The 12,975-nt window shown below is 67.0% G+C and overlaps 1 protein-coding gene across 3 annotated transcripts; it reads left to right on the top strand.

The window, feature by feature from the left end:
* Nucleotides 1-1,386: 1,386 nt before the first annotated feature.
* On the top strand, nt 1,387-12,936 carry SCARF2 (scavenger receptor class F member 2). Of its 3 annotated transcripts, none has more exons than XM_045535216.1 (11): nt 1,387-1,663; nt 6,465-6,523; nt 6,607-6,708; nt 6,886-7,405; nt 7,509-7,727; nt 7,866-7,994; nt 8,554-8,657; nt 8,731-8,848; nt 8,961-9,091; nt 10,411-10,563; nt 11,326-12,936. In XM_045535216.1, the coding sequence occupies exons 1-11, from the start codon at nt 1,497-1,499 to the stop codon at nt 12,213-12,215; spliced, it is 2,592 nt and encodes an 863-aa protein (XP_045391172.1). In that variant the 5' UTR covers nt 1,387-1,496; the 3' UTR covers nt 12,216-12,936. The 3 variants fall into 3 exon arrangements, with proteins under 3 accessions (XP_045391172.1, XP_045391173.1, XP_045391174.1); XM_045535217.1 differs by having other exon boundaries at nt 1,497-1,663; nt 8,976-9,091; XM_045535218.1 differs by lacking the exon at nt 1,387-1,663 and having other exon boundaries at nt 4,874-6,523; nt 11,323-12,936.
* Nucleotides 12,937-12,975: the final 39 nt, after the last annotated feature.

Raw genomic sequence — 12,975 nt, 5'->3', positions numbered from 1 at the left:
GTTTACTTGTCCCCAAGAAGTGTTTGCATTCATGACCACACTGGTTCAACTTTCCTTCCAGCGCACCCCACCGCCCTCCTGCCCCAGCACGGCACAAGCTCCCACCCTGTTCCTCCCCATCCCAGCCTAAGCCCCACCAGCCTGGTAATACCCATGGCCTTGGGGGCCTTTCAGTGGTTTCTGTCCCAAGCCCCCTCCTCCAGCCCACCTTTCATGGCTGTTGGCCTGCCACATCCCAAGAGACTCTGCCTGCCCACACTCAGCGAGCATCTGTCTGGCTGCTTGCCGCCTTCGGCCCAAAGAAGACAGGTGCCCTTTCCCTGCTCAGGCCGTCTGCCAGCTCTTGAGTCCCCAAAGGACAGCCATCCTTGCTGGGATCTGGCTGCACACAGGGCGTGTTTGTGCTTCTGCCCAACCTTACTGCTGCTCAGGCCTGAGGGCCCCGTACTTTGCCGCTTGCAGCCCCAGTTCCCGCTTGCTCCCTGGCTCCCTAGGCCCTGGCACTCTCCGTGTGGCACCTCCTCTTGCCTCTGCTCTGTGCTGTCACCCACCCTGCCTGATGCAGGGGTTCCCATTCTCCAGCCCTGACTTCACCTTCTGGACCTTTCCCTCTGGAGATTCCACAGCCACCTTGAGTAGAATCCATCTCCCAGGCTCCCAGCCCCCTCACCCCTGGGCGAGGACTGCAGGGTTTCAGTCCCAGGGGCCCTCCCTCTGCCTTTACCTCCCCGTTCTGTCAGAGTCCACAGCTGGGCCATTCTGCCTCCACGGCATCTCTCCCAGACGTGCCCATGGGGAGCCCCTTCCCCGCGCCCCTGGTCCAGACCGAGTCTACCCACGGGCCTCAAGCCTCCTGCCCAGTCCGTGCCTCGTGCGCCTCGAGTGCGCCGAGCGCGGGGGGGGGCGAGGGCGCACTCCGGCGCCACGAGGGCTTCGCGCTCTGGGGGCTGCAGAGGTGGCTTTCGGCCTCGACCGGGGCCGTCTGCGGGCCACCCGGAGGCTCCCTGGCGGGCTCCGAGGTGCCGGAGCCGAGAGCGCTGGGGCGGCGCGTCCGTGCCTTCCACCCCCGCTGCCCGCCCCGGCCTGGCCGCGCAGTGAGCGCGCAGGGGCAGCTTCTCCGGGCTGTCTGGGGAGGAGAGGGAAAGGCGCGGGAAAGGGGGACTCCTCAGCCAGGCGCGGCGGCCCCTCCCCCCCAGCGCTCGGCAGGCCGCCCCCAAGTTCGCCCCCAAGTTTGCGAGCGGCGCGCGGGGGCGGGGGCTGCGCGGAGGGGCGGGGGCGCGGCGGGAGGGTGGGGTCTGGCGCGCGGGGCGGGCGCTGCCGCCTGGCCGGCCGCGGCTGGCCCGGGATCAGGGAGCCGATGTGGAATTTCCTGCCCGGCCCGGCGCCCCTCCTGCCGCCCCCCGCCCGGCCTCGCACTCCGCTTCCGGCCGTCCTCGCTGCGGCCGCACCCGCGCCCGCGCCCGCCCCGCGCCTGCCCCGCGCCTGCCCCGCGCCGCATGGAGGGCGCAGGGCCCCGGGGGGCCGGGCCGGCGCGGCGCCGGGGAGCCGGGGGGCCGCCGCCGCCGCTGCTGCCGCCGCTGCTGCTGTTGCTCTGGCTGCTGCCCGGCCCCGCGGCGCCCCAGGAGCTGAACCCGCGCGGCCGCAACGTGTGCCGCGCGCCTGGGTAGGAGCCCGGCCTGGCGGGGGAGGGGGCCGAGGGGGACGCTCTGGGGAGGGGACGCTGGCGCCCGGCGTTGGTGGGGGGCTCCCGGGACCTCCCTGTGCCGAGCGTGCGGGCCCCTTCGGACGCCCTCGCCGACGCCGGCTCCGTTCCACGCCGAGTTTGGGCCCCGGGCCACGGCAGTGCATCCGAGGATACCCTGGACCACAAGTCACCTGAGAGGAGCACAGAGTGACGTGGGCGTCCAGAGGGGTGACACACGGTGTCCGAGGTTTCAGGAAAGACTCGGAAAAAGGGACCCTTGAGCTGAGTTGTGAAGGCCTTAGGGAGAAGCCAGGGAAGGGCATTTCAAGCAGAAGGAACCGCATGTGCGAAGGCCCAGGCACGAGTGCGACTCGAGCCTGGAGTGGAGTGAGGAGGGTCTCGGGGAGAGGAGCGGCGCTCCCGGGAAGTGGGAGCAGGAGAGGGCTCGCGGCAGGCGAGACTTGGAAAGACAGATTCGTGTCTTAGAAAGAGCGGGCGCGGTGGGAGGGCTGGTGACGAAGGTGAGCTCCGCGGAGCCGGCGCTCAGAGTGGACCAGACAGAAGCCCGAGTCGAAAAGACAATGACAGGCGCAGGGAACCGGAGGATGTGGGAACCCCGGCGACTCCCAGGTGTGGATCCTGGGAGCATGAAGGGGCCGCATGGAGGTGGGGCGCCACAAGGAGCCGGCTGGGGAAGCCAGTGTGGGAGAGGCAGGGGACAGGCCCTGCCAGAGGTCGGCGGGCCTGGGAGCTTGTGCGAAGGGCGAAGTGGCGAGGACAAGACGCCAGGAGTGGGAACAGGGGTCGGGGGACCTGGTCGGCTGGTCAGAGGCCGCGGCGAGGTCAAGGGCATCTCCACTCGTGGGGGCGCCGTGGCCTGCGTTGGGGGGCGCCGCACGGGCGGGCAGCTGGGGAGGCGGCCGCGGGCCCCGGGCTGGGTCCGGTCGGGGCGCCCCGGGCCTCAGGGCCGCGGGAGGCCGAGTCCAGGGTCTCGGCGGTCGGCGCAGACAAGGGGCTGTAAGGGGGCCGCGCGCGGTTTCCGAAATCGGGTCCGAGGCGCGCAGACCCCTCCCCGCTGTGAGCCCCGCCTCCGGGGCGGGGGCCGGCCTGGCCCGCCATCTGCTTCGCATCGACGCCGCCGCGGCCGCCTCGGGCCTCCCGGGCCCAGGAATGCAGCGGCGGCGGCGGGCGGGGCCGCGCCCGAGAGGGGAGTGCGCGATCGCCCCGGAGCTGGCTGCTCAGCCCCCCCTCCGCCGCCAACAGGGCCAGGGCCAGGGATGGGGGTCCCACGGCAGGCTCTGGCTGACGGGGAAGCCGGAGACCTCCCCATGAGGGGCCTGTTCCCGTAACCAAAGAGCCCGGGTTTGCATTCACATCATGGTGCCACCCTGACCCAGCTGTGTGGACCTGGGCAAGTCGCTTGACCTCTCTGGGCCTGTATCCACCTCTATAAAATGGTGATCACACCCACTTCATGGGGTTAAGGGAGGATTACTGTGATCATGTGTGGAGAGGGTTAATGGGAAGGACGGCCACTCCATGCACTGCGCACCTGGGATCTGGGCCACCTCTTTGTTACCCTCCCTCGCCTTGCAAGGCTTCTCCCCTTTCCTGGGGGGCACGAATCCCAAGGGAGAGGAGCATGCATTCGGCCACTAACATCCCATGCACCTAATGTGTGCCAGGCCTGTGCCCGTCAGGGACACAGCAGCGGAGACCAACGCCCCTGTCCTGGTGATGGAGGAGACATAGAGCCCAGAAAAGCAAGCTGGGGAGGAGGTGCTGAGTTGGAGAGTGCAGTTTCATTTCAGATGATCTGGGGAGAGCCCCTGAGAAGGGGCTGAGTGAGCACCGGCCTGCAGGAGAGCGGGCGGGTAGGTGTCTGGGGCAAGGCTCGCAGTCCAGCGGGCGCTTCGGAAGTAGAGCCCAGGAGGGCTGTGAGTGAGGGTAGGCTGCCTCTGCTCAGAGGACTTTTTCTCTGAGGGCCATGGGAACCCCAGGGGGCTTTGCACAGGGGGGTGGGATGGCACCGCAGGGCAGGGGGGCGGGCAGAATCTAGGGCCAGTTACGAAGTCAAGAGAAGCCAGGGAGATGGCAGGTGGCTCTCCCTTCTAGGTGGCAAGGGAGAAGTGGCCCCACCTCAGATATAGTTTGGGAGACGTATGTCTCCATGGGTCTGTTGTGGGCGGGAAAGAGGAGTTAGAGATGCCTCTCGGGGTCTCAGCTTCCCAGCCTGGAAGGACAGAGGTTACCTGAGATGCGGAAGACTTGGGGTGCGGAGAAGGTCGGGAGTTCAGTTCAGCCTGAGACACCCCCGAGGCCTCCCGGTGGTGACATCTCGTCCAATGGGCAGTTGGATTTGCCAGTCTGGCACTGAGGGCCCCCAGTCATTGTCAGTGTCCTGATGGGACCCAGTGAACTTCCTGAGGAGGCTAGTGTGGACAGAGGAGACATCTGAGACAGGGACAGAAACCAGGAGGGGTAATGGGGGGAACAGGAGGAGAGCTGGGCAGGTGTGGGGTCCCAGGTGCTGTGGCAGGCAGAGAAGTCTCCCAGGCTGGCTTTGGGGGAGAATGGTGAGAGGCACAATAAGCAGGCTTTAAGATGGGCGCAGTCGCTGTGCATTTGAATCACAGAACTGTATGGTGCGTGGAGCAGCAGCCCGCAGCACGTCATGCTGAGCTGAGGTGCTCTGCGGAGTGGCCTGGCTGGCCAGGGTCTCGCTAACTTGCAGAGCTGGCGTGGGAACTGCCCTGCTGTGGGCCATCACTCCGCACCCACCTTCGTAAGATCTCCAAGGGTGGCCTTGCCACACTAGCCTGGCCTTGTCTGCCAGCACTTCCAAGGAGGAAGGCCTCTTGTTCTCGGTGAACCCACATGGGCTGTGTCCTGCCAGTGGGTGTTAGCTCTGCTGGGGTGAGGCCTGGCACCCACCGTGCTGAGATGACCAGATAGACTCGGAAACTGCTCCCAGAATTTCCGGGTTCAGCACGGGCTGGAGGGCAGAGTGACTTAAACCAAAGCCATGGCTAAGCTCTTAGTGTGCCAAACACTTCACACATCTTGTCTCTCTTAATCCAGCCAAACCCATGGGCCCCCTTGTATAGCTAAGGAGCCTGAGGCTCACAGAGGTTAAGCTCCATGCCTGAAGTCCCAGGCATCAAACCCAGCTGAGTATGGCCTTAAGACCAGGCTGCTAGCTACAGAGTCATGCGGCCAGGCCATCCAGGGCAGAAGGGGGTCAGTGCCTCCAGGACAATCCCATCTGGCAAGGCTGCCTGCAGGAGGGACACCAGCAGAGGCTGTCCATCCAGAGACCAGGGTTCAGAACCAGGCACAGATGGGAGGGCGATGGGCTAGCAGACTTGGGTCTCCCTGCTATTGAGTACCTTCGAGCCCCCAGGTCAGGGCTGGGTGGGTGGGGACAATGTGGGGGACAGGAAAAGCCAGGCCTGCCTTGTATTCCTGTCTCCAGTTTTATTAGCTGAAAATACACTGGACTTATTCCTCGAAGTTTGGGATTGTACGATCCTGTTCAGGTACCATCCGTGGCCTGAGGGAGAGCCAAGTCCTTTTGGTGAGGAGGGGCCTCCCTTAGGGCCTCGGTGCCCCAGCTAGGGTGTGGCAGCCATCTCTAGCTGGGGAATGGTTGGGAGTCTTCTGCAGTCCAGGCAAGAGTGTGCGAGGCATGGTGGGACAGCTGCAGCCCCTCCCTTCCCAGCTGTCCCACCCTCCGGGGTCTTCAGGTCCCTCCAGACTCCTCCCACCACTGCATCCTACTTTCAGATTCAGATCCTTCTGATGCACACTCCTTTTCTCTAAAGTGTGAATGGCTGCTACGTGCCTTTAGGATTGAGGCGACGTTCTTTTGAGTCTGATGGGACTCTAGAATCCTACAGCCTCAGTGGCTGTTCCTTCTCAGCCTCCTCTGGCCCCCAAGTGTGGGCTCACCTCTGCTCAGCCCCTGAGCACCCCTCCAGCCATCCTGTCTCCCCTCGGGCAGGGCCCCCAAACCTTTGTGCCCACACCCCACATCCACCCAGTGCTACAGTTAGAAATTACCTTATGCTGAGGTGACATCACATACTTTGTAAAGCTGAATAAAATGAAACAAAAGTAAAACAATAAGCGTAAGTAGAGGCCCTAGTATCTCCTTCCTCCACCCAAGTCCTGCTCTGGAGCCTCACAGGGGACTTTCCGTTTGCATGTGGAGGACTCCGTATGTGCGTGCTCCTCCTGCCTCCCTCCAGAAGCCCCCTCTTGCCAAGTGGTCACCTCTGTGCACAACCCATCCCCCACAGAGGATGCCCCTCTGCCCTCCTGCTTAGCCCCAACTGGGCATCCAGGTGTGTCCGTCTGGCCCAGCCAGTCCTGGTGCTGTCCCAGTCATATCACATCATGATCCCTGACACCCATCTGGCCGGGCGCCCCTTCCCAGGGAACCCCCTAGGCACCCACATTTGAGCAGGTCCTGGAGGCCCAGGGTCCTCTCCCCAGCTCACTGCAGCCCCTCCTTGGACGCAGGGCCTCTTCTCAGGCCTAGTGGCTGTGGGAGAGGAGTTAGGCAGGACACGGAGGGGTCCCCAGGGCTGGAGTTTGTGTCTTCCCTGCTCACTGGGAGTCTCCGCACCTACAACAGTGGCTGGCAGGGCCTCGGTAACTCCCTCGCTAGGGGAGGACCGCGACCGGGGAGGGGGAGGCGAGGAGGCTGCCGCGGAACCCTGGGGCGGATGGGGCTGAGGGACAGGCGACAGGCTCAGTGGTCCTCCCTCTGCTCCAGCTCCCAGGTGCCCACGTGCTGCGCTGGCTGGAGGCAGCAGGGGGACGAGTGTGGGATCGGTGAGTGGGGCACCCCGGGGACCTGGCCAGGGGGCAGAGGCGGGGCTAGGACGTGCGGCAGCTGGGGCCCGTCTCGTCCACAGCGGTGTGCGAAGGCAACTCCACGTGCTCGGAGAACGAAGTGTGCGTGCGGCCGGGCGAGTGCCGCTGCCGCCACGGCTACTTCGGTGCCAACTGCGACACCAGTGAGCTGGGGTGGGGCGGGGCCTGAGCAGGGAGGCCGGGTGCGGGGTCGGATATGGCTTGGGGGCGGATCCCCAAGCGGGGGCGGGAGCCAGGGACCCAGGGCAGGTTCCGGTTGGATAGGCCCGGGCACCCACTCAAGCACCGGGGCCATCCACCCTCTCTGCTCGTCTCTGCAGAGTGCCCGCGCCAGTTCTGGGGCCCCGACTGCAAGGAGCTGTGTAGCTGCCACCCACACGGGCAATGCGAGGACGTGACGGGCCAGTGTACTTGTCACGCGCGGCGCTGGGGCGCGCGTTGCGAGCACGCGTGCCAGTGCCAGCACGGCGCGTGCCACCCTCGGAGCGGCGCGTGCCGCTGTGAGCCGGGCTGGTGGGGCGCGCAGTGCGCCAGTGCATGCTACTGCAGCGCAACGTCGCGCTGCGACCCACAGACCGGAGCCTGCTTGTGCCACGCAGGCTGGTGGGGCCGCAGCTGCAACAATCAGTGCGCCTGCAGCTCGTCGCCCTGTGAGCAGCAGAGCGGCCGCTGCCAGTGCCGCGAGCGGACGTTCGGCGCACGCTGCGATCGCTACTGCCAGTGCTTCCGCGGCCGCTGCCACCCGCTGGACGGCACGTGCGCCTGCGAGCCGGGTTACCGTGGCAAGTACTGTCGCGAGCCGTGCCCCGCCGGCTTCTACGGCTTGGGCTGTCGCCGCCGGTAAGCACGAGCCCCGGCCGCGGAGGGAGGAGGGAAAGGCGGGCCGCGAATGGGCGGAGGTGGGGCCGGTCCCCGCCCCGCCTAGCCTCGGCCCCTTCCCCAGGTGCGGCCAGTGTAAGGGCCAGCAACCGTGCACGGTGGCCGAGGGCCGCTGCCTGACGTGTGAGCCCGGCTGGAACGGAACCAAGTGCGACCAGCCGTGCGCCACGGGCTTCTACGGCGAGGGCTGCAGCCACCGCTGCCCGCCGTGCCGCGACGGGCACGCCTGCAACCATGTCACCGGCAAGTGCACGCGCTGCAACGCGGGCTGGATCGGCGACCGGTGAGCAGCCGTGCCTGCATCGGCCCAGACACGCAGCCCCCGGCCTGCCTCCCGCACGAAAGCCCTCCGCCGGGGGCACCGCACCCTTTGGGTCCGTTTGCCTCTATTTCTGCTGACTCCCCCTCCCCTCGTTCCAAGGTGCGAGACCAAGTGCAGCAACGGAACCTACGGCGAGGACTGCGCCTTCGTGTGTGCCGACTGTGGTAGCGGCCACTGCGACTTCCAGTCGGGGCGCTGCCTGTGCAGCCCCGGCGTCCATGGGCCCCAGTGAGCGCCCCGGGACCGGAGGGGGTTGGCGGCGAGATATCCCAACACAGGGGGCTCCAGCCAGACCCCAGGAGCTGAGGAGGTGGGGCCCAGGCGGGCCTCACCACCCTGGGCGGGGCTGTCACCCCAGCCAAGGAGTGACAACAGGCTCTTTGGGGCAGTTTCCTGCCCCGGTGTGGAGCCGATGCGCGCAGCCTGTGGTCGGTGGGCTTCTGAGGTGACCCCGAGGTGGTGTAGAGGGAGCAAGGAACCCCACTTATAGCCAAAGGTCTGGTCCGGTGGCCCCTCTTCCTACCCGCACGGGAGTCAACCCTAGAAACGACGCTGCGCCCGTAACCGCGGTCCCATCCCCCACCAACATCCCCGCAGGGGGTGCCCACGTTGATCTCCAAAACACTGGCCACCCAGCGCGCGCCCACGGGCCGGGGTGGGCCGCGGTCCTTAGAGAACGGGGCGAGGGAGCCCAGCTCCGGGACCGCGCGGGCTGGTCGCGGGAGCCGGGCGGGGGCAGAGGGCGTCCCCAAGGGGCTGCGGTCCGCCTGACCCCGAGCCCCCACAGCTGCAACGTGACGTGCCCGCCCGGGCTCCACGGCGTGGACTGCGCCCAGGCCTGCAGCTGCCACGAGGACTCGTGCGACCCGGTCACCGGCGCCTGCCGCCTGGGTGAGTGATGGGGGGCGGCCCGTCTGGGAATGCGGGGGTGCGGACACCCGCGCTGATGCGGTGCCCCCCACAGAGACCAACCAGCGCAAAGGCGTGATGGGCGCCGGCGCGCTGCTCGCCCTGCTCCTCGGCCTGCTGCTCTCGCTGCTCGGCTGCTGTTGCGCGTGCCGCGGCCAGGACCCCGCGCGCGGGTGAGGCCCGACACCGCCCCTCCCTCCGCGGCGCCGCCCTCCCCCACGCCCCGGCCCCGCCCCTCCGTTTGACTCCCCCCCCGAGATAAGACCGGCCCCGCCCCTCGCTCAGGCCCCGCCCCCACAGGGAGCTCTCGCTGCGGAGGAAGAAGGCACCGCAGCGACTGTGCGGGCGCTTCAGTCGCATCAGCATGAAGTTGCCCCGGATCCCGCTCCGCAGGCAGAAACTGCCCAAAGTCGTAGGTAAGAGTGATGACGCGGGGTCTTTGGGGGAAACACCTCCCCGACGCACGAAGCGGCTGGGAAACGGGTGTGCAGGGGTCCAGGTCTTGGTGTAGACACCGGGACCCTAAGTTGGACGTGGTGGCTTGCGTTTGTAGTCCCAGCTGCGCGGGAGGCTGAGGCGAGAGGATCGCTCGAGCCCAGGAGTTTGAGACCATGCTGGGCAACATAGCAAGATCCTGTTTCTAAAATAGAAAGAAAAGGAAGCAGGGAGAGGGGGCATTCCCTGAGTGTTGGTGTAAGTTGGTGCGGGGAGGTGCGACTAGAGGAAAGGACAGGAGATGCTGCTGTGGGTGGGGCCAGGGAAGAAGGCAGGAGCCCTAGGTGTGCAGGCAAGTGTGGGGCGTGTGTGGGAAGCGTTGGGGCCTATGAATGACTGCATGGGAGGGTGCACATATGGGCCGGGCAGCCCCACCCCTAGTCTGTAGGAGCTGCAGGAGAATGGGTGGCCCGTGTACATGGAAGTGCCCCGCCTCTCTCCTGCCTGCATCCCCAGCAGTTCCTGAGCCCAGGGCAAGCTGGTCCCTCAGTCACCCCGCCCTACCAAGCGGGGTGTGCTGCTCTCCTCTCTGCTGACTCACACCTGGGGCAGACCATCTCTCCCTCTGTTTTCCATTTATTTCTGATGATGGCGTGGAGGGGGCTCAGACTCTTGGGAGGTAAAGGACACAGCTGAGAAAACCTGTTGGCCCACCCAGCAGCAGGGCATCTGTGGACACAGGTGTGAGGGCTGGACCCCACATCCCAACTGTGGAATGGGGGCCAGGCCAGCCAGCTTCTGGGATCCCTCATTGTGGGGGTCTGGATCTCTGGAGGCCAGGGCTGAGGGGTACAACCCACAAAGATTCACTTAGCCAAAGAGCAGCCTTCCCACTGCACATTTGGGCTGAAAAGTGTTCCAAGGTTCCCTGGGTCCCACAAAACAAGGTCTGAAGCATGCATGGCTTGGAGGCCTTGGAGCACTTTTCTCTCCAGCCACATCTCCCACCTTTCTGAGCCTTTCCCAACACTTCAGCCCCACTTTTTCAGCTCCCTGGCTGCACAAGCTTGCCTTGTGCCTTTACACTCATTGTTCTCCCTTCTTCTTTACCGGGTTCACCTCCACCCATACTCCAGTCCTGGCCTGGTGCCACTCCACCTGTTGACTTGCCTGTCCCACCTGCAGTCTTAGGGTAGGGCTGGGCTTGATCACTCCCTTAACATTCGTGGCAGCAGGGCTCATGAGGGCACAGGCTAGGGCAAGGCATGGCCCCAGCGCCTCTGCCTCACTCCTTCCCCAGTGGCCCATCACGACCTGGATAACACGCTCAACTGTAGCTTCCTGGAGCCACCCTCAGGGCTGGAGCAGCCCTCACCATCCTGGTCCTCCCGGGCTTCCTTCTCCTCGTTTGACACCACTGATGAAGGCCCCGTGTACTGTGTACCCCATGAGGGTGAGTATGGCCCTCCTTGGGCATGGCTCCAGCCCAGGGACATGTTTCCACTTTAAAGATCTCTGTGCCCTGGGGCACGTGGGGAGGAAAGGCATGGCGACACTGCTACCCGCAGGTTGCTCAATAGCTGAGGCTGCAGACCTGGTTTCTGTGCTGTTCAGCACTGGAGTAGGGTGTGGGGAGATGGGCTCTCCTGTCACTGGCCAAAGCCCGAGGTCACTTCTGGGAAATACCAGGGAGACAGAGGTTCTGGGCCTGAATGGAGGGTAGCAGAGGAGACAGGAGGAGGGGGATCTGCAGGGCTTGGGATGCACTGTCACCTCAGCCTTGGGGCCAGAGGTAGTGGAAGGGACCCTGACCGCCGGGATGCTGGTCTCTCCTCCCTTGACCATCCCCCTGGATGACCTTGGGCAGGTGACTAACCTCTGAGCCTCAGAAGCCTTGCCTCTGAAGGGATCGTGGAATCCCCGCGGAGTTGCTGCAGCGTCAAATGTGATGATGTTGGCCCCTGAGGCTGGGCGCGTGGTGGGGAGGAGTGTGAGCCAGGCCAGGGCTGGGCTTGGTCCCAGGAACGCGCCTGCACGCCCTGGTCTCTGAACTAAGCTTGTGGTCGGTGCTCCGGATGCACCGGGCACTTCTGGACGCCAGGGCGGCACAGAGCCAGCGGGGTGGGGGTCGGAGGGGAGGTGAAGGTTGCACCTGGAGGTTGGACCTGTTGGACCTACTCCCAGAGGCCCTGACCGCCCGCTCTTCCCTCAGCAGAGGCAGCAGCAGAGAGCCAGGATCCGGAGGCCCCCACCGTCCCTGCCGAGGAGCCAGCGCCGTCTCCCGCGCCTCTGACCACAGCGGCGTCCGCCGAGGACGCGACGCCCCTCCCCGCGTCCTCAGACAGCGAGCGGTCGGCGTCCAGCGTGGAGGGGCCCGGCGGGGCTCTGTACGCGCGGGTAGCCCGGCGCGAGGCCCGGCCGGCCCGGGCCCGGGGAGAGGCTGGGGGCCTGTCGCTGTCGCCATCGCCGGAGCGCAGGAAGCCGCCGCCGCCCGACCCCGCCACCAAGCCCAAGGTGTCCTGGATCCACGGCAAGCACGGAGCCGCTGCCGCGGCCCGTGCGCCCTCGCCACCGCTCCTCGGCCCCGAGGCCGCGCCCAGCCCGACCAAGAGGAAACGGACGCCCAGCGACACGTCGGCGCGGCCGGACGAGCCTGGCAGTCCGCGAACCCGCGACCCGACGCCGCGGCCCCCGGGGCTGGCCGAGGAGGCGACGGCCCCGGCCGCGCCCTCGCCGCCCCGGGCCCGAGCGCGGGGCCGCGGCCCCGGCCTCTCGGAGCCCACGGACGCCGGCGGTCCCCCGCGCAGCGCGCCCGAGGCCGCCTCCCTTCTGGCCGCGGAGCTGCGGGGCAAGACTCGCAGCCTGGGCCGCGCCGAGGGCCCGCGGGAGAAACCGCCGCCGCCGCAGAAGGCCAAGCGCTCGGTGCCGCCCGCCTCGCCGGCCCCCGCGCCCCTAGCGTCCGAGGCCCCGGGGCCCGACAAGGCGGCGAGCGGCTCACCGGCGCCGGACACCCCCCGGAAGAAGACCCCCATCCAGAAGCCGCCGCGCAAGAAGAGCCGGGAGGCGGCGGGCGAGCCGGGCAGGGCGGGCGCGCCCACCCTGTAGCCCGCGGCGCCCCAGCTGCGCTCCCGGCTTCCCAGCGCCCCTCGGCCCGGCCCTGCGCCTGGGCCGGCGGGGCTGCGTCTCCTTGGCTCGGGCCGCACAGTCGCCGCCTGGTTGCAGCCGCGTGCTCTGGCGGGAAGGCGCGCCGCGGCGGTCGAGGGCCGACAGGCGCCCGGCCGGCGACTCCCTGCTCCCCATTGGCCCAGCCGGCCGCGATCAGCCCGCGTCTCATTGGCCAAGGACGAGCGGTTCTGCCTAGAGACCGCCTCTTAGGGCCTCGCGTGCGCTTGGTCGGGGCTGCGTTCTCACTGGCCGAAGCCAGGCGCGCTTTTGCCCCAGCTGCCTCCTGCTGGCCACGGCCTGGCGCCGCTGGCCGGAGACGCCTTCCTCGGCTGCAGCCGGGACCTGAGGCTCCTTCCGCCGGCCCGGCCCCAGGGCATCTGGCTGACCCGAGCCCGGGGAGGAGGGCTGGTCTCTGCTCCTCGGGGCTCGGTCCGTCACCCCTTCCCTTCCCTGGCGCCCCAGCCCCAGCCCCTCAGCTGTCGAGCCGGTTTTGATGGCCTCCCGCCGCCCCCCACGCGGAGGGACCCCAGGGCCAGCTCAGGTGGCCCGAGGAGATGTATTTATGGCCCCGAGGGCTGCTCCGCCCCGCCCGGCGCCCCAGGGTGGGTTCCTCCCGGCAGGGGCTAGGCCAAAGCTTTCTTAATAAAGTGCCTTTTTCCCACCCTGCGATCCGATTACTTCCTGTCTGTGGGCTTTGGGC

Source organism: Lemur catta, chromosome 21 (assembly GCF_020740605.2).
Source record: "Lemur catta isolate mLemCat1 chromosome 21, mLemCat1.pri, whole genome shotgun sequence".
Taxonomy (NCBI): Eukaryota; Metazoa; Chordata; class Mammalia; order Primates; family Lemuridae; genus Lemur; species Lemur catta.
Note: the sequence above shows the minus strand (reverse complement) of the source record. Positions and strands in the feature narration are given on the sequence as shown.

Coding starts and splice junctions, on each gene's coding strand:
- SCARF2 (XM_045535216.1), top strand. CDS start 1,497: ATGGAGGGCGCAGGGCCCCGGGGGGCCGGGCCGGCGCGGCGCCGGGGA. Junction 6,524..6,606: donor GGGGGACGAGTGTGGGATCG/GTGAGTGGGGCA, acceptor TCTCGTCCACAG/CGGTGTGCGAAGGCAACTCC. Junction 6,709..6,885: donor CGGTGCCAACTGCGACACCA/GTGAGCTGGGGT, acceptor TCGTCTCTGCAG/AGTGCCCGCGCCAGTTCTGG.